Here is a 21,118-nt window from a genome sequence, read left to right as displayed (position 1 = left end):
GCAGTCTGAGAACTATCACCGCATCAGAATGCTAGTGCAGCACACAATCTCAGTGGAATTACCACCGCTTCATTTATTTAAGCTATCCAGCACATACTTCTCTTAAACCCATAGCTGAGCACAGCAAGCCTCCCATCAAAAAGTAGGCCTAAAGGATTACCTACCTACTCATTTGTGGGGCGGCAGGTAGCCTAGTGGTTAGAGCGTTGGACTAGTAACCGAAAGGTTGCAAGATTGAATCCCCGAGCTGACAAGGTAAAAATCTGTCGTTCTGCCCCTGAACAAGGCAGTTAACCCACTGTTCCTAGGCCGTCATTGAAAATAAGAATTTGTTCTTAACTGACTTGCCTAGTAAAATAAAATATACTCTTTGAATGGAATTGTCTTTATTCTTCTCACAGCACCTCACACATAAGTCCACTAGGGGGTACAATTTGCTCATACTATTCTTAACGAAAGCTGAAGTGTGCTCCATTCCTACACCTTGTGTCAAAGCTGGACCCAAGTGGAGCCAAGCTTCAGTACCTTGTAGGTCAGAAGAGAAATATTGGATAAAAGTAAGCTAAGCCAAGGTTAGGGTTGTGTTTAAGGCTAGAGTTAGAGTTGAACTGGGATGTGGACATGAAGCTAGTGTTATCGGGGTTAAGGCGCCCCGTACTAGGCTCGGTTTGCTTCTAGCAGAACTCGGCTAGGCGAAGTGAACCTCTTTGCCTCACATAGTTCTTAGATTGAAAAACGATAAAAGTAGCACAATTACTGTTTGTCCTCTTGAGACCCCGTAGCAACAACATAGCTAGTATACACTTCCTTAAAATATTAAGAATGAATCTAAGATAAATCAAGAAATATGTAATTCATTTTGATGTTTTCGCCGAGGACGTCTTAGTCGCGCATTTTTACATATAACTAAGATGTTTTTGTATTTCTCAAGTCGTCCCACAGTTGAATGACAACAAACACTTCATTGAAGAATCCCGTCCATAGTTCCCACTCTTACTAGGAGTAGTACTGTTGACCAATCACCGATGAAGGGGCGTAGACTTCGGCTACCGAACTTCGACTTGCCTTAAGAAAAACATTTGTTTGCGAACAGCCTGGGAAAAAACAGCCGAACACCCAAACGAACAAAAACGTTACAAAATGTAATCATAATAAATGCGCAAAAGTGCTTCGCTTGGGAAGAATGCGACAGGCTTTATGGTTGTGGGATGAACCTAGGGTTAGATTTGAAACAGGATGTGGACATGAAGTCGGTGGCAAGAACGGATAACAATAACAGATAATAAATAATTGAATGACAACACCTTAAACAGAAAAAGGAACAAAACAGTGACTTTTTTTATTTGTCAAAACAACCACAAAATATTACTAAAGCATGATTTCTATAGACGCAAAATAACAGAATGTCCCATCATCATCACATAACATTATTTCTCAAAAGCATTATCAAAACACATGAACCAACAATAAAAGATCTGTCTTCTGTACATGTCTGCTGTTCTAGTCGAGCTTATTGATTCCTCCAACTGCATAAAGAGGCACAACTGTCTGCTAATTGGCCGCTGTCCTGAGATATCTGCATATGCTGTTGGTTATCACTCACTCTATATTCAGCACACAGCCTTGTCTAGCGAGAGGTCCAAGTGCAAATATCTGTACAAAATGATTCCCATAACTGCGTGTTGATGTCCTCTCAACTCCCACACCCTCCCACACACTGACAACCCACACAGACACACTTACACAGTGCTGGGAAGTTGTGGATATACAGGCTAACACTGCAGAGTAGTGTGGTTGGCTGCATACACCCTCCAGGAAGACTCAATAGTTCCTATTTGGGGGCACCCAGGGGTGGTGAGTGCTTTCCCTCCCTGGCATTGGTGAGTAAGGGGCATTATGGGGGGGCATCTGGGGGAGAGGCAGAGGAAAGGGTGCTGGGCAGTGTGGAGGAGGAGGAGGATGAGGGCTGGGCCTGCCTGTTTGGGGGGAGGTAGGCTGGGGAGGGGGAACGACCCTTACTCTGCAGGCTGCTGCTGCTCTGCAGGGGGGAGCTGGAAGTCCTGGGGGCTCGGGTCAGAGAGGACGACGAGGCGCTGGAGAGGGGCGACCTCGTACCCCCGTACCCCAAAATACCAGTGCTCATCAGGAACTCCCTGGAGCCGTATGCGGGCGGGGTGGGGGCGCGTGACCCTGGGAGGCGCATGCTGTCCACAGGGAGGCTGCGTCTGCTGGGGATGTCGTACAACCCCATGTCTGGGCAGCCGTACAGGGCCTGGGACCTGGCCTGCATCCGCAGCATCCTGTCCCTCTCCTCCATCTCCCGCCGCTCCTGAATGGACACCATGATGGTCTTGGAGAGGTTGTCATAGCGGACCGGAGAGGCCTCCCGGTGGATCAAGGCTTGCTGGGAGAGGTCCCTGTGCATCAGGGCCTGAGGAGAGAGGTCCCGGGAGGTGAGGGCCTGAGGGGTGAGGTCCCGTAGAGAGGGATCCCTGGGTGAGGTGTCCCTGGGCTGGGGAGATTGCCTGGTGACCCCCATGAACATGGGGCTGTAGGTGTGTGGAGGGGGCCGCTGCAGCACACTGCCTTCATGTCCCAGGGTCATGAAGTGCGGGTGGTAATGAAGTGGGGGTCCCCCTTGCTGGGCCAGGTAGTGGGCATCACTTGAGTTCACCAGGCTGTCATAGGAGAGGCTGTTGCGGTTGGACAGGGGGTTGTGAGGGGGGAACAAGCCCGGAGACACCTGATGGGAGATCAGACCCTCTGGGTACAAGACCGGCAGCTTGTTGTGGTGGCGATAGGCGTGTTTGAGGGTGAGGGAGCGGGAGTTGAGGGTGAGAGAGTTGAGCTGGAGTGGAGAGGACATGGGACCGGATGGGAAGGCTAGCTGCTGGTCCAATCTGCCCAGGATGAGCTCTGATGACAGGTCATGACGTCTACTGCTGCCCCCTTGCTGCTCTGGTGCCACAGCCACCTAGACACAACCAAAACACATAACAGACTGTCAGAGAGCTCTCAGAACAGCCACAACAGTCTGTTAGAGGGTCAACAGAACACAGAATCACATGGCCAGTCTGTTAGAAAGCTCTCAAAGCACAGCACACAACCGTGATCTGTGGAAACGGCTCAAAACACAGCACAATAAATCCACAGTGTATCTGAATGGTGTCAACGCTGTGAATGATATGACTGACCTGATGGACAGGTGAGGGGGGTGGTGCCTTAGATGCGGACTGCGGTAACGGCCTGAGCTGCTGCAGGGTCTGCCCAGGGGAAGGGGTCACTGGTTTGGGATGCAGACCACTCTCTGGAATCCAAACACAGACGAAGAAGGAAATCAATATTTAACTAAATGTGAAATAAATTACCATAATGTCTATTGGGATTTGTGACTGAACTAATCCAGAGAGAGGCAGTAACATGTGTGTAATTAACATATAATACAAGTCTGTCATCAGAATCACCTTTATTAGCCGAAACATTTGCATAAACAGGAATTTGACTTGGTGAAATGGTGCTGCCACAATGAACAGAATATACAGACAGACGATAAACAGGATGTACAGACAACAGATGTAGAAGCATAGTTTACACAAATCCATACACGGTATGTATACTATGTACACTGTAAACTAAGAGCTGCAATCTTCACTATAAACACTAAACTACATTCTAAATTAGGATGGCTCTAAAATCCAGTAGCTCATCCCAAGTGAAATGTCATTGGAAATCCACAAGTAAACAAACAAAGGAAAAACCAGCGAAGACACAAGCAGCAACAAACACCATGGCTGCCTCTCTGGGCGCCAGTTGAATACTGTGGCCAGCAGGGTGCAGTAGGAGAGCAGTGAGTGATGGCTTGTGGGGTTTCTGGACCGTTTCAACTTTCTTCATGATCATTTGCTCATGTTATCTATAATATGAGGTGCATAAATACAGGAACTGTATCCCTGGTTGTCAGATTACTAATGTGACCCTACCTTCAAGTGTTGCTAGGTGCCTCCTCAGCACGTTGTGGTCTGGTTTAGGGGGCAGAGGTGGCGGGGTGTCCAGACGCCGGATGTCTGGCTCTTCCATACCGTCAGTGGACGGGCGCTGAGAGCGGAAGAGAAGCCACTACTGTTAAACATATCTGATCTGTTGATGAAGTTAGTTCAATACTGAGGCTTTATCTGAATCTGGGATTTACCCTTCTGAGGGTATTTTGGGGTGGACAGACGTACTTTATTTAGGTTATCATGACACTGGACGCCGTTATCCTCAACCTTAATAATTGGTATCTGTCTGTCAGTCTCTGGTCTCAGGAATGGAGGAATGATGCGAACTGTTGATTTCTTAATGGGCCTCGCTGTATACCTGGTATGGTCCAAGCAAATAGATAAGTTAATGAGCTCCAATACGTTATATTAAACATGATGTTTACATGAAAACGTCAAATGTTTCTTACTTTGGAGAAATGGGACTGCATATGAGATACTCCAAGTTGCCACAGCAACCTTGTGTGAAAGGGTTGACCCCTCCTTGAAACTTCCCAGTAACCTGTGGGAAAGAGGGCAACAATTTCCTCATTAAAGTGAGGACTCGACCTAGGGTGGCCTCATGTATTCCAGAAGCCTTTTATCTAGTCATTTAAAAACATGAGCTACATAGAGGCGTCTTGACCTGCTCATTGGTGGTTCGGCCCCTAGACACCAGGTAGAGGTGGAACCCTGTGAGGCCCAGGACAGGAACGAAGAACAGACCTGATACACTCACCACCACCAGGCTAGACACAGCAGTCAAGGAGACTCACGGACTCTCTTTAGGGACCTTTAGAAATGAATTACCATGATCATACTGCACATACTCTATGAACACACACACGCACACAGTACACAGAGTTTGTGCAAGGAAGGATACGTGACAGTACAGTGCAGCTTCCATAGGTCTTCCAGATGGTGTAGGATGTAGAGCAGGCCACCGGAGAGCACGCCCACCATGTGCAGCGTGAGTGACAGGAGAAACAGGAAGAAGTAGCGGTAGTTCCGCCTCCCGATACAGTTGTTCACCCAGGGACAGTGGTGGTCAAAGTCCTGCATGCGGTTATGACACAATGAGACACAGCATTAGATAAAACATTCAATCCCTCTGAGAATTACGACAACGTACTGTAGCGGCCTACTTTACATGACTCTGTCCCAACATTGTGCATCCATGCTACAAACAGTATTCTGGAGTGGTCTAGCTAGCCACTTCCACATGGTATTGATCATTCTTGGACAGTGGAAAGACATTATCAACTGAAGTCAAATATCATACAAGTGTTGATAGGCACTGAGCTGTCTAAATATACCTCAGTGTACACACAGAGATTGTCCCAACCCTTTTCATCAAATCTCATCTCTCTCCCCACTGCGGGGACATTAAGGATCGGGGGAAAGGGATTAACCTGATTAATGGGATCTCTCTCTTCCTCCCCCTCTATCCCTCCATAATTTTCTCCCACCCACCATTACCCTACAGCCACACACACTATTGATCTCTCCTCAGGCACTTCCTCCTCCCTCCACCATCAACCACTACCACCCCCCCCCACCCCCCAAGCCGGTCTCAAATCCACAACTTCCCCCTATCCACCCCTCCCTCCCGCTCTCCGCCAGCCCTGGCTTGTTCTCTCTGTTTCCCTCTCTCTCCCTCCATCCCTCCCACCTCTACACAGTGGTCACAGACACTGCAGTGGGAGCATCGTGGAGGTCTGTAGAAGTGGCAGGAGGCACACCACTTCATCCGGACCTGGACACCCTTCACGTCCACGTTCTTGTAGAGCGGGGCGCGGAAGTCATCGTCCTTGTCCTCGTCCTCATTGGCTGAAACCCAAACGCATAGCTCGACATCAACTATAGGTCACCGGCACAACACTGGGCGTTGGGTAACACATTCTTGTTTTTGTGTCAATGTTTTCTCTTCAAATTCCTTCTCAGGCAGAAAGTTAACATTACCAACATAAATCTGGCCTAGTTTATCAATATATTGTCAAGGTAGTGAAATGTACTAGTATGTTATAACTAGTAGATAATAATTCAATAGAGTTGAACAACTGCCTGCCAACCTACTGTAATGTTTGTCTTGTTTAGTTACACTATAGTGTAGAGTAGTGAATAGACCAGTGCAGGTTTTCTGTTCTACCTGATAATTAACTGCACCCACCTGGTGTCCCAGGTCTAAATCAGTCCCTGATTAGAAGGGAACAATGAACAAAACGCAGTGGAACTGGCTTTGAGGTCCAGAGTTGAGTTTGATGGTAATAGTGTATAATATAGTAGTTATAGTGTAACTAACCCATAGGGAGAACACCCGCATCCATAAAGGTTGCCATGGTGAAATTGGCCAAGACAAAGAAGAAGAGGATGCCACTGCATGGTGGCACGTAGATTGACACAGTCGCTGCCAGCCACGGGCACCTGGGACAGAGACAAGAGACCTAAAGCACAGTGGACTCACAATACACACAGTTATTTTGCAATACACACACATTACACTCATAGTATAGACGTAGAACATGCACAGTAAAATGTCTAGGTTGAATTGGTTGAAAGGGGTATAAATCTCCCTCAGGCTCAGTGTAGGAACCAATCAAAAGGGATCGTCGTAATTCTTTGGTTCCTCAGCAGGAAAATGTAACTTCAGTTGCCACACGCGGCGATGCTAAATTGAGACTGACGCCCAATTTCATGGCGTTTTCTGAATATGTCCACAGGGCTTATAGAAACCATCATAACCATCACTGTCATTCTGCAAATGTGGTTAAAAGTGGAGAATTGGATTTGGTGAGTGGATGCTATGATTATATTTCCACGGTGTGAGATGAAATAAAGGCTCTGTAATCAGGTTTACTGAAGGGGACACTGGAAGGCTCGGTGGATTATAATGATTAAAGGTCGGCATGAGGAGCCTATACAATATCCGATTTGTTTTTTATCTGTATAGAATTGAGTCCAAAGCCATGCTGCTGTGACGATTTTATCTTCACTTGAAAAGTTTACAGCAGAATGTGTTTCAGCATTGGACCTCTCACATTATCACAACTGGCAACATGTCATAATGTCATAATGCTCCTACTTCCTGTAGGTATTTTATGTTAAGGGGCAACAACTGCAGAAGTGTGGATTAACTTTGAAGAGCAGACTGTGTATTAGTGACCATGGCCGTAACAGTGACTGTAACAAGACCGTGATCAGTGTGAAACAGATACTGGGCGCCCCCCCCCCCCGTATATGTGTGAACCCCAATAGACTGACCGTGAACACTGTGAAATTGACAACATTTTGAGTCAAGAGTCTCCCTTCCCCAGCCCAGCCCAACCTTGCGCAAGCCCCCCAACCCCCACAGAACAGCCCCAGTAAGGATGAGTGCGTGGGGGAGAGTGGGGTAGTGTGGGGGAAGGGTGGTTACCCCCAAAGGAATGCCTGGTAATGCCATGCCAGCTGCAATCTCAATAATCCCTGGATTAGGGACTCTGGATTACAGCCCACTCTGCCAGCCCGCGATGGTGGAATCCTCCCATCAGACAACAAGCACACAGACCCTACAGCCTGCAGCACACAGCACAACACACAGCCCAAAAGAACCTATTCCATACCTTTAGGATAAAGCAAACCATACATATTCCATTTCCTATACAGCTGCAACAGACACGCCTGCCTTTACAGACAAACAGCCTTCATAGGCAAATACAATACAGTTCTGATCTGTCAGAATAACGCTCCTCTTTGAGGATTTACTTAATTGAAACATTAACACTAAATTGTACTACTGAGTAAATCAGATTAATGAGGGGAACAGAACAGTGGTTTCCCACAGCTGGAGGCGGGGATTTATATCTTAAGTCCTCTCTGAAGCAAAGTTTCACGAAATGCGTTCATGTTTGAGATGTACTTAAATTGTCATAAGAGAGCTATAGATTACATGGATATGTGTATTATACTGTACCCCTGCACTACACAGAGTCCACACTGTACTTGTCCCAGTACACTGAATACTGTACTTGTCCCAGTACACTGAATACTGTACATGCAAGTCTAGCCACCCTACAGTATAAATGGGGAATGTGGATGAAGTTGGTAGATTCAGGGGTAACTGCCAGCGGGGCAGCACTGAATATGAGGGATAAAGTCCAGTCAGTCTGCATGGTCTGGAGTAGTGTTCATGTATCTGCATACCACTTTCACCGTCCTCCTCTACCAGCAAGACCAATGGGTGGTGGGGAAAACAAGTAGACAAAAAGGCAATTAGGAATAGGTATACTGTCACTGATTATCTTTTCAAAACTCATTATTTAGATGGTCAAATCCTCTTCCCCCCTCACCCATCTGTCAAATAATGGATCTATCACCCCAAAAAAATGATACAAAATGAGCACAATATGGAAGATAATGATATTGCGTTCAAAATAAGCAGAAATCAGTCAAACTCATTTGGGCTGAGTGCGGAGCGTAGAGGACACACCAGATAAGGTGGAGCGCTCTATAAGAGGGTCGATCCGCGACTGCCTGATTTCTTATCAAAGGGATTATTTCTGTGGATGCCACTGCATGAGAGGCCTTGCCGTCCGGCCCATCGTTGGTTTGTGACCATCTGGAGCACAGCACAGGGAGAGTTCATTATGCTGCAGTGTGGCGGTGCAGGCAGACAAGCCCCTGCCTTGCGCCTAATGAAACAGACAGCAGAGCTGTATTAAATCATCCAGAAGGGTAAGCTGCTGTTGAGGCTGTCCAATCTGCACACTGCCCTGCCTGAGTAAAGCACAGTAGTGGGTAGGCTAGTCATCACTACCAGTGTCTATCGCATCAGCAGCAAGCAGCAAGCAGAGAAGAGCATTAGAGAGGCTCACAACTACACTCTCTGAAAAAAAAGGGTTCCAAAAGGGATATTCGGCTGTATCTATAGGAGAACCCTTTGAAGAACCCTCTGTGGAAAGGGTTCTTCATGGAACCCTAAAGGGTTCTACCTGGAACCAAAAAAAGGGTTCTTCAAAGGGTTCTCCTATGGGGACAGCCGAAGGACCATTTTAGGTCCCAGTGTATGGCTCCTAGAAACATCTCATGGATTGAAAATATGAGTGTTAGAAATGCTGAATGAAATGCGATCATAAGCCCTTAGGAATGTGTGGAATGTATGACTTGTCTTTACCTTCAGAAAACACTGAATGAACACATAACACTGTTATAACAGGGTTCGGAGAGAGTACTTCTTTGAACTATTAAAACTACGGGCTTGAATATCAACTATGTATGTCTACTTAAAGGAAACATACGTGTACATATTACATCATCGTATCCAGGGATCGATGCGGGCATAAAAGAAACTGTTTGTTTGGGGAGGAGGGTTATTCTATAAATATCTGACCCACTATGGGTGTGTATCACATCTAACAACCTCCCCTCTGCACATGGTTGCATAATTAACTCAGAAAGAAAGTTAAAAGGTCAAGAAGGCTTCTCCTTACAGAATTGTATAGCATCTCAGCTACATCAAATGTTGACATTAGCCGGGGCAAATTGTTACGAGGAAACACCCTTGAAAGAATCTTTGCTTATAATGGTTCACATTCGTAGTGTTTCCACTGCTGGTCTTTGCATGTCTTTTGTGAATTGTCCACAGTAACAATACTTTGAGAGAACAATGTAACACAAACACACTCCGAAGGCTGAGATAACAGTTTCCGTTTTAGCTCAGTAATGAGGCTGTTTATCAGGCGAAGGATGACCAAAGGTTCCTACTTTCAGTGGTCCCCCCTTTGCCAACTTCACAGGAGGATTTTTGTCTTGATATTGAAAAGTGTCCTAAATCTTGTATGGACCAGTTTGTCAGTTTGTCAGTGAGTCATGTACTTTGATACGTCAGTAACTGCTGCAGCTTACTCTCCATACTAACAGGCTGGGGTTACATTTGGGCAATTTCTTTTGACACGCACATACTCTAAGTAACAACCTGAGGGACCATGAGGTCTGACTGCCATTCACTTTGGACTCCCTGCAGCAGCATATAGCACCAAGGACGAATCAAGGTCCCATTCCCTCAGAAGGACCAAGGTGGGGTTGCATTTGGTCGAGATAACGACAGAATCTGGCATCTGTCCATCACTGCTTTTAAAAGGAACACAGACACCGTCCCTGCTGACAGAGCAGACAGGCAGGCAGACAGACACAGACAGACAGACAGTCCTTCTCTGAGTAAAGGGCTGTCTAACAGTGATGTAGGCCTACATATGATGTAACGGCAAAATATTGTCCCTACAGATTCCATTCCTTCCGCTACTGCCAAAGTGAAAGGGCAAACAAACGAGCATGTGTGATTGGGCTGGAACGCTCTGTTTCAACATGACCTTATCTTTGAAGAATGGCTGTCCATGGTATAGAAACTTCAGACATAGTCTATTTTATCATCGAGAAACATCTTTCAGTGGGAACGTTTTCGGGAATGTTCTTCATGTCTCTTGTTGGCGATCTTCAGACAAACCTGTAATAACAGCCACTTGTCCTGGAGCAGTAGAGCTCTAGGGGTTTGTTCTATCGAAGTGTGGAAGTTCTCTTTAGAAATGCAGATACGAGTCTATTGATCATTGACGGAAAATGACCACTCACTCTCATTATATAATACTAGGGATAGACTGCTTGCTCTGCCTGGCCGCCAAAGTAATGCTACCCACATACAGAAGCATCCATCATCTGATTGCAAAAACCATCACAGAATTTCAGGGATTTGGAAGTCGTGAAAACTTTATTTTTATACTTGGAAAAAAATGATTTTGTTACATTATTTAAGCAAAAAAAATACTGTTTGTTTTTGGAATTTTCTAAATATTTATAATATTATTAATTTGCATGTCAGCTCTGTGCCAGGAAATGCCCTTGTCCAGAACAAAGGATCCCAATTTCAAACTCCTCCCAAAAGTGTTTAAAACTCTTAAAACGGGCTAAAATGAATATTCACTGAAAAAGGATCTCATGTAGTTTCTTGCAAAAGCCCTCTCTTACTTTAAGAAATATGTTTCTCAAAACTGTGATTCCTAAAAAATTTGTCCAGAGCGTTGGTCAACTGTCAGATTTGTCTAAAATCGTAAATGAATAATAAATGTGTCAACTATACCATGGGAAGCCCTTCCTCATCTCCTGATTACATGTAGTGCAACAAGGCAACTCATGGTCCTGAAAGTCCTCTACTTTTGAAAGATTAAAAAAAACAAAAAAACATTATAGATATCACATGGTCACAACCGTAACCTGTCAACTTCATCTACTTTATAGATTAACATAGAATATGATTTTTGGTTCAAATATGTTCATTTGAATTAGGTTTTAGCAACTGAAGAAAAACAAAATTGCTATGTAGTATAGCACTTGAATAAAGAAGAAAAATATGCAATTTGTCAACTCCGTAAAACATCAACTCAGTCAGATTTTTGTCTAACGTCTGGTAGAAGGGTTGGGCCAATTGCAAACACTGATGGCCACTAGATTATCACCAATTGACGCATCGATTTGCCGCTCCATAACACGGATGTCGGGGTGTTCTTTTAGTTCTGATCGCAACCAACACTTTTCTAGATGATTTCAGCCTTTTATCATCAGAACATTTTAATCTAGCTATTTGAGCAAAGTAAGAGCGATTTATCTATTTGACAATCATTCAGTACAACTGAAATCAAGTATTTCCTTGTTTAGCACGGCACATTGACTGTGGAAACTTACCGAACATGTTGTATGAATGGAAAACTAATGTTGATGGTGAATTCTACTCCTATTATTTTAGAGTTATATAATTGAGTTATATAATCTATATTTTTTTTTATCAAATGAAAATATAGTTTACAGCCTAAATTTATTTTGAATGGCATATACTATTTTGGCATTCAATGTGAAACGTTTTGATGAAATATAGGCCTTCTAATACTACTACTTCTATACTGATCAAAAAATGTAAACGCAGCATATAACAATTTCAAAGATTTTACAGATATGCATCTGTTCATCACGGATACCTTAAAAAAAACTAGGGGCGTGGATCAGAAAACCAGTCAGTATCTGGTGTGACCAACATTTGCCTCATGCAGCGTGAAACATCTCCTTCTCATAGAGTTCATCAGGCTGTTGACTGTGGCCCGCGGAATGTTGTCCCACTTCACTTCAATGGCAGTGTGAAGTTTCTGGATATTGGCGGGAACTGGAACACGCTCTCGTACAAGTCGATCCAAACATGATCAATGGGTGACATGTCTGATGAGTATGCAGGCCATGGAAGAACTGGGACATTTTCAGCTTCCAGGAATTGTGTACAGATCCTTGCGACATGGGGCCGTGGAAGAACTAGGACATTTTCAGATTCCAGGAATTGTGTACAGATCCTTGCGACATGGGGCCATGCATTATCATGCTGAAACATGAGGTGATGCCGGTGGATGAATGGCACGAAAATTGGCCTTAGGATCTCGTCACCGTATCTCTGTGCATTCAAATTGCCACCAGTAAAATGCAATTGTGTTTGTTGTCCATAGTTTATGCCTGCCCATACCATAACCCCACCGCCACCATGGAGCACTCTGTTCACAATGTTGACATCAGCAAACCGCTAGCCCACAGAACGCCATACGGTTGTGAGGCCGGTTGGATGTACTGCCAAATTCTCTAAAACGATGTTCGAGGCGGCTTATGATAGATCAATTAAGATTACATTCTCTGGCCACAGCTCTGGTGGACATTCCTGCAGTCAGCATGCCAACTGCATGCTGCCTCAAGACTTGAGACATCTCTGGCATTGTGTTGTGTGACAAATCTGCACATTTTAGAGTGGCCTTTTATTGTCCCCTACACAAGGTGCACCTGTGTCATGATCATGCTGTTTAATCTGCTTCTTGCTATGCCACACCTGTCAAGTGGATGGATTATCTTGGCAAATGAGAAATGCTCACTAACAGGGATGTAAACAAATGTGTGCACAAAATTTGAGAGAAATAAACTTTTTGTGCCTATGAACAATTTCTGGGATCTTTTATTTCAGCTCATGAAACATGTTGTGTTTATATATAAGTTCTGCCTGTTGGTTGCAATCAAGCCTTTGTTTTTGTTGGGGATTGTCAAATGTATCATCCATATTTTAAGTAATGTTTGTATTTCAATTTTTAGAGACAAGAATATCTCTGTTTTGAGTATCTGTGGTCACCTCGGGCAGTTGCTTGTCAACTCCTCACTGACTGCTAGTCATTGTCCTGAAATATATGCTTAAACTATTGAACAATTTGCTGTGCTAGAAAAAAAGCATAATGTTCGCTTTATAAGTCTTGTTTTATGTTCTTAATCTACAAAAACATGCCAAAATGCTAATGAAATTAGCCCTGGAGCATTATACAGTGTTATAAATCAAAACATAATATTTTAATAAGCTAATGTTAGAATGAAACAATCAAGGCCTTTAAACACTTGTTGTACAATAAATATAAAAATGAAATGCCTTTTATGGTGTCTGACGGAGTTGACATAAATCTAGTTAGGTGCAAAAACATGTTTCCATTAGGAGGTTGTTCCTTTACATGGTATGATAGCTGATACTTTGCTTAAAATATATATACATTTCAAATGTTGTTATTATGAAGAAAAATATTTGTGACAAATGTTTATTGTCTCGTCTTTTAAGAATTCCTGATTTACAATCCCATTTAAAAACATCCCCAGAATCAGTCAACAACAGCAGGCCGCCAAGATAATAACGCAATAAACAAGCCTATGTGAAGAGATACGATTGGCATACAACTGAGTCACTGACACTTAGCAATTAAACTTCAACAGCAGCAGCTACATCAGCAGCCAAGAGTTGCAATAAAATGGAATGAGTTTCCTTTTTTTTACTCACTCACTTGTCAGATGATTCATTGTATTGTATTTCCCATAAAGAATTCTAGAATTCCTCATTCCAAACAGCATGTGAATTGGGGGTATGCAGTGGGCATGGCCATGTCAGTTCTTAGATTTAGTTGTTATATTCACTGTTGACACTTTCAGATACAAGGTAACTTTGTTCATCTTTCTCCATGTGACAGTTCAATGACATGAAAAGGACTGAAAATGATGACTCTTCCATGCTAAATATTCAGATCCTACCCTACAGAGCCATAGAGGATTACACATTTCTCTTAAGCCCAATGTCAATAAGCTCCTTGTCTTTGAACAGCAGGGAGTAAAACAATAGGGAGGATGTCAGTATGAAATCACTCTTTCCAGACTCTCTCACAAATCATTGGATAACCCCCAGCCAATCAGTGGCTTTAGTCCAAATCAACCCAGTCAGTACAGTATAGTACATTTACAACTCAATCCACTGTGGCCCACTTTCTCTTTCCTCACATCGATGCACAATCACATGTCACTGAGGATAAACCGTTATAAAATATTTCAGTTAATCAGAAGTGGATGTAGTCTAGTACACGTATGCCAAGTTTCCACCTGAGAATAACCCCAGTGTTTTACCCAGAAGGCTCAGACTTTTCTGTTTCCATCTCCACAGACCGGCACCTGTATCACACTGGACCATGGCCTCAGTGGACATGCTTTGATTTATGGCCAAGGCCTGGCCCTTTTCAGCTGTCATTTACATAACAACAGCTAAGTGTGAGCATGGGTTAACATCTTTCTATAGTTAACACCTTCTCACAAAGTGACTGTCTTGATGATGCAGAGGTTGTTGATTCTGCCCTTTACAGGTCATGGATAGTTTACTCCTCCCTGCTAGCCCCAGGTCTTTAGTCACCCCTAGTTCCACAGATGTGGGAATCAAAAGGCATCGATCAGAAGATCGGGATACTAATCTGAGACTTCCCATCTGCTAGAGGATCCATTTGAAAAATTGCTGGTAAACCAACAGATGTGGAAACTGGGGCATTTGTCTACAGGTGTCAGTATAGTAGTACTGTTCAAATCAAACTTTATTAGTCACATGTGCCCGAACACAACAGGTGTAGACCTTACAGTGAAATGCTTACTTACAAGCCCTTAACCAATAACGCAGTTTAAAGAAAAATACCCCCCAAAAAAGAAATAAAAGTAACAAATAATTAAAGAGCAGCAGTAAAATAACAATAGTGAGGCTATATACAGGGGTTACCGGTACAGAGTTAATGTGCAGGGCACAGGTTAGTCGAGGTAATTGAGGTAATATGCACATGTAGGTAGAGTTATTAAAGTGATAATAACAGAGAGTAGCAGCAGTGTAAAAGGGGGGGGGCAATACAAATAGTCTGGGTAGACATTTGATTAGATGTTCAGGAGTCTTATGGCTTGGGGGTAGAAGCTATTTAGAAGCCTCTTGAACCTACACTTAGCGCTCCGGTACCGCTTGCCGTGTGGTAGCAGAGAGAACAGTCTATGACTAGGGTGACTGGAGTCTTTGACAATTTTTAGGGCCTTCCTCTGACACCGCCTGGTATAGAGGTCCTGGATGGAAGGAAGCTTGGCCCCAGTGATGTACTGGGCCGTACGCACTACCGTCTGTAGGGCCTTGCTGTCAGAGGCCAAGCAGTTGCCATACCAGGCAGTGATGCAACCCGTCAGGATGCTCTCGATGGTGCAGCTGTAGAACCTTTTGAGGATCTGAGGACCCATGCCAAATCTTTTCAGTCTCCTGAGGGGGAATAGGTTTTGTCGTGCCCTCTTCACGACTGTCTTGGTGTGCTTGGACCATGTTAGTTTGTTGGTGATGTGGACGCCAAGGAACTTGAAGCTCTCAACCTGCTCCACTGCAGCCCCGTCAATGAGAATGGGGACGTGCTCTGTCCTCCTTTTCCTGTAGTCCACAATCATCTCCTTTGTCTTGATCACGTTGAGGGAGAGGTTGTTGTCCTTGCACCATACGGTCAGGTCTCTGACCTGCTACCCATAGGCTGTCTCATCGTTGTCGGTGATCAGGCCTACCACTGTTGTGTCATCGGCAAACTAAATGATGGTGTTGGAGTCATGCCTGGCCATGCAGTCATGAGTGAACAGGGAGTACAGGAGACAGAGCATGCACCCCTGAGGGGCCCCGTGTTGACGATCAGCATGGCGCATGTGTTGTTACCTACCCTTACCACCTGGGGGCAGCCCGTCAGGATGTCCAGGACCCAGTTGCACACCATAGTGCCCTCAAAGCTTAGTGATGAGCTTTGAGGGCCCTATGGTGTTGAATGCTGAGCTGTAGTCAATGAATAGCATTCTCACATAGGTGTTCCTTTTGTCCAGATGTGAAAGGGCAGTGTGGAGTGCAATAGAGATTGCATCATCTGTGGATCTGTTGGGGCGGTATGCAAATTGGAGTGGGTCTAGAGTTTCTGGGATAATTGTGTTGATGTGAGCCATGACCAGCCTTTCAAAGCATTGCATGGCTACAGACGTGAGTGCTATGGGTCAGTAGTCATTTAGGCAGATTACCTTAGTGTTCTTGGGCACAGGGACTATGGTGGTCTGCTTGAAATATGTTGGTTTTACAGACTCAAATGGGGACTGACACTTGCCAGTTGGTCAGCGCATGCTCGGAGTACACGTCCTGGTAATGCGTCTGGACCTGTGGCCTTGTGAATGTTGACCTGTTTAAAGGTCTTACTCACATCGGCTGCGGAGAGCGTGATCACACAGTCATCTGGAACAGCTGATGCTCTCATGCATGTTTCAGCGTTACTTGCCTCGAAGTGAGCATAGAAGTTATTTAGCTCGTCTGGTAGGCTCGTGTCACTGGGCAGCTCACGGCTGTGCTTCCCTTTGTAGTGGTATGGTAGTACAGTGGGAGTATTCACCCAGGTGCTATTAGCAATCTAGGGGATAATGTTGAAAATTTTGTTGGTGGTATCGCAACAACACGGCAGTGATCCTCACATGACTAAAATGTCGTTTTGAGAATACAAGTACGGTGATATTCGGGAACCTGTTTTGTTCTAGCTGACCCAGTCTGATTTCTAAGAAATATTCCTGACTCTAAGCTCTAAGCATCATTGCCCTCTGGAAGAAGATAAAGGGATTTAGGAATACATGTTCACATACACTCTGAGAGGTGTGGTTGTGTTCATTATATTTTGAGTCAGAATAAAATATAATATAATGATGTTACCGGATTAGGATGCAGTTATATCAACCACTGAACCACATTAATCATCCAAACATTTGAGTTTAGCCTAACAAGAAAATCAGCCTTAGACATAGGCCTAATAGTTAAATAGCCTCTGAACTCACATAGTCCCCATACCAAACTCATATAGCCTACAGTAGCTTATATTAAGAGGATCAACATGATATTAGGCAATGGCATGTAAATACTAATAGACAGCTTTGGGTACAGTATTGTTGAACTGTTTAATGAATAGTACTGCATATTGATATGTAATTAAAACTACACCAGAATTTCACAAAAGGGACTTTTTTTCAACAACAAATTGTGTCATATTTCACTTCTGTCAAATTGAACGGCAAAAAAACACTGTTCTAAATTCCGAATGTGAAGTTGGCCTTAAAATGTTTATGGGTCATTCTTGAATTACAGTGGAACTTGGACATGGCATTTTGGACAAAATGTACTTCATTTTTCTTTATTCTTTTTTAATTTGATTTGGGTACATCTTCCCATTCTAAATCAACTAATACGGTAGCTTAATGACCTTTAAAAGTTTGTACCATTATGATAATGTTGTGACATCTGTAGGAGTAGTAACACCAATGATGGTAACACCAATGAGACATTTTAGGTAAATTAAGATTTTCTGAAATGGAGGCCACAATGCTCAAATCTAAGTTAATCAATCCTGTATTAAAGTGATATGATTAATAATTTAGCTCACAATGATATTTCCCTTCATTTAAATGGACTAACACCAAGGTGGGGCGGCAGGTAGCCTAGTGGTTAGAGCGTTGGGCCAGTAACCGAAAGGTTGCTAGATTGAATCCCGAGCTGACGAGGTAAAAATCTGTCGTTCTGCACCTGAACAAGGCAGTTAACCCACTGTTCCTAGGCCGTCATTTGTTCTTAACTGCCTAGTTAAATTAAAAAGTGACACTTTGGATTTTGACACACCGAATTAATTAATGGAATCCTCAAATGTATGGCATATTTAAAGGGTGTGATTAGCTAATAATTTCCCTGAAAACAGTTTGCCGCTGGAGAGGTCCTTGTAGATCTTTGTAATGAGTTATTTTCAAGGTGGTAACCCCAATAACATAAACAGAGGGTCACACATTATACTGGTAAAATAATAGGTATTTTAATAGCCTTCTTTGTTTTTATTAATCTATACAATATATGACATACTTTTGTTCACTTTCTAGCATTCAAATTCCCAAAACATGTCACTACAACTCCACTACTGTGACAAGCCTGCTCCTTAGTACTTTAAACAATGCATCAACATAGAGGGTTGCAATATGAAGGATTTTAATTATGTTTTATCATTTATAAACAGTTCAATATAAACAAAAACGTGTATTATTTGTGTTTATTTGTAATTTTAAAGTGTGTTTCATGGTTGCAAAGACTCAAACGCCAAATCAATTAAAAAACGACCCTTATTCTACACAGTGTGTGAGTGACAGGACCTATTTTATCACAAGCTTTCCCTAGAGACAACTTTACCGTTTGGAGCAATTGTGCATGCCCATTGGGTCTGCTACTTCATAGGCCTATATACAGTATATGCAATTCAAATATGTGGACTTGGCCTAGGCCTACTTCACATATGGAATATAATAGTTTCGAAAAGGTAGGCTACTTTAGTGAATGGTATCAAACTACATTTTCAAAAGGAGGCATATCGTCAACTTACGTAAAGACAAAGAATAAAGTGGTGGACCCGACGAGGAGGACTGCAGCGGTGGACACTGGAATAAACGCGCTGGCTTTAATTCTCTCACTGCCGCTGGTGGGCATTCTGTACTTTCCACAAACATCAGCAGTTTATTCCAACGAAACGATTACACCGAGATACAATAAATGATCCATGATACGACGTATTCCCACTATGTTCTGTCCTGAGTCTCCATGGATGAAATGCAACAAACCCATGGTCAAAAAGTCCAACGAGCTGTGCCCGTCTTGGAAATCCCACCGTACCGACTGGGCCCGACCAACCACCAACTCAGCGAAGCGGCTCTTGATTTGATAGGTGGGGCTATCGCCGGGGAAAGGTAGGTTTGGGACACAACATCGGGAGTCTGTCTATTGGTTGTACTCGGGTTAAAGGAGGACTTACGTGAACTACACTATAGCAGGCTAGACTACATTCTGGTGTATGTTTTCAGTGCTAAATATTATCTTTGCTATTTAAAAAATATATATTTCATGTCATAGCCATACTCTTGATTACAAATGTTATTTGCTTCAACATGGAAATGGATCTGTCATTAGAAATGGACAATAATGTTGCTCTATAGTGACAGATAAAAGTATATAATCTACAAATGTTGAATATTCTAACAACATAAACATAGGCTATTCAAACTCTGCTCCTTTACAGTGTTCCAAATTCAGTTTGGTTTTTCGCTTCTGTATTGGGATACTACAAGTCTCTGGCAGGGGCGAACTGGCCATCTGGCATTTTGGGCAAATGCCCAAAAAATAAGAGCGTCTGCTAAAAATGACAAAAAAAATGACTAAAAATGGGCTGGTCCATTTTTAGCCCAGTGGGCCTGTCTAACTTGTTTATTTTTAATTATCTGGCTGTTGATTGGGGCCTCAACAATTAAAAATGAGCCGGTGTGGGGACCTCAAGGAAAAAAATGGTCAGGTGTGTTTGAAATGCCAGGGCCGGTTTCTGGTCCCAGTCTCTGGTGCTGTCCAAGAACTGAAGACTAGAAATGTATGGCAAATGTGAGGTTAAGTCTCTAAGGATTTGTTGAGGGGTTGGGCCTGGCTGTAGCATGATATTAACATCCCTTATAAATATTGAGCCAAATAAGACTCAGACATAGATAGATGCCCCAGGTGTGATGGATGCAACGGAGTGGATCGAAGCCTTCATCCGAGGGCTGATGTGTCTGCTAGGGATCCTGGGGAACAACTGGCTTTGTCTCCGCTCTCTCCCTGGACCCAAGTCCAGTCTCCGCACCAATGAGGTCCTCTTCATCAACCTGGCCGTCTCCAACCTCATCACCAACTACCTGGTGGACCTGCCCGATACCATGGCTGACTTTGTTGGCCACTGGTTCCTGGGGGAAGCCTACTGCTGTGTGGTCCAGTTCTGCTCTGACCTGTCAGAGACCAGCAGTGTCTTCTCCACCTTGTTTATTAGTGTGTTCTGGTACCAGAAGCTGGTGGGGTCTTTGAAACGCGGAGGAGCTCCAGTCCAGCTGGATAGCCTCCGTCTCGTAGCCTGTCTCCTGGTTGGCAGCTGGATAGTGGCTGTGGTATTCAGTGTTCCACAATTATTCTTTGTCCGAATGGAGAGTGGAAATGAGAGCCACGATGACTGTATAGAAATCTTTCCCTCCCAAACTGCAAGGCAGACCTATGAGCCGTTGTATCTGACCTTCGCTAACGCCCTCCCCATCGCTGGAATAGCGTTTGCTAGCATCCAGATTGTGATCACTCTGCTAAGGAACCAGACACGTATCCAGGGCCTGACTTCGGACCATCACAAGGGGACAGCTAATTCTTTACCTAACAATGGACCCTCAGTTGTACACAGCTCGATCAGTTCCCCCCTCTACCAGGTCGATATCGGGGACAACATAGTCAGAGCTCCAGCCGATCTGAAGAGGTCCTCTCAGCCTCCAGCTAAGCCCAGCCCAGGCTCAGGTACTCAGGTGAGGGCAGCCAAGAGCGTGGTGGCTGTGGCCACTGTGTTTGTGGTGTGCTGGGTGACCCACCTGCTGCTGATGATGGCCAGCAACATCCACACGTCCTCCTTGGTGTTGGAGCTGGCCAGCTACATCGGATCCTCTTACACCTGCATCATCCCCTACATCTTCCTCTATGGAGTAAAAAAACTGTCTTGCTCCTGCAGAGGGTAGCTAGATATAGTCATACACTCATTTTCTATTTAGTGGTATCAAACCAAGTGCTTTGGATAATTATTGCTCTTTTTTTAATTTTATCTTTATTTAACTAGGCAAGTCAGTTTAGAACAAATTCTTAT

At 43.9% G+C, this 21,118-nt stretch overlaps 2 protein-coding genes across 2 annotated transcripts; one reads left to right on the top strand and one right to left on the bottom strand.

Moving 5' to 3' along the window:
* Positions 1–1,316: 1,316 nt before the first annotated feature.
* Positions 1,317–19,143, bottom strand: LOC106563940 (palmitoyltransferase ZDHHC8B). The gene is made up of 10 exons (XM_014129898.2): positions 18,809–19,143; positions 6,319–6,440; positions 5,689–5,846; positions 4,900–5,072; positions 4,663–4,765; positions 4,448–4,539; positions 4,224–4,356; positions 3,981–4,095; positions 3,195–3,307; positions 1,317–2,974 (listed from the first exon to the last, which is right to left on the bottom strand). The coding sequence occupies exons 1-10, from the start codon at positions 18,910–18,912 to the stop codon at positions 1,895–1,897; spliced, it is 2,193 nt and encodes a 730-aa protein (XP_013985373.1). The 5' UTR covers positions 18,913–19,143; the 3' UTR covers positions 1,317–1,894.
* A 530-nt stretch (positions 19,144–19,673) lies between these two features.
* LOC106563304 (C-C chemokine receptor type 7) lies at positions 19,674–21,118 on the top strand. Its single transcript, XM_014128799.2, has one exon. It carries the CDS (start codon positions 19,971–19,973, stop codon positions 20,991–20,993), a length of 1,023 nt encoding a protein of 340 aa, XP_013984274.2. The 5' UTR covers positions 19,674–19,970; the 3' UTR covers positions 20,994–21,118.

The sequence above is a fragment of the Salmo salar genome, chromosome ssa01 (genome assembly GCF_905237065.1).
Source record: "Salmo salar chromosome ssa01, Ssal_v3.1, whole genome shotgun sequence".
NCBI classification, from domain to species: domain Eukaryota; kingdom Metazoa; phylum Chordata; class Actinopteri; order Salmoniformes; family Salmonidae; genus Salmo; species Salmo salar.
The sequence above is the reverse complement of the archived record's forward strand: the minus strand, read 5'-3'. Positions and strand labels throughout refer to the sequence as shown.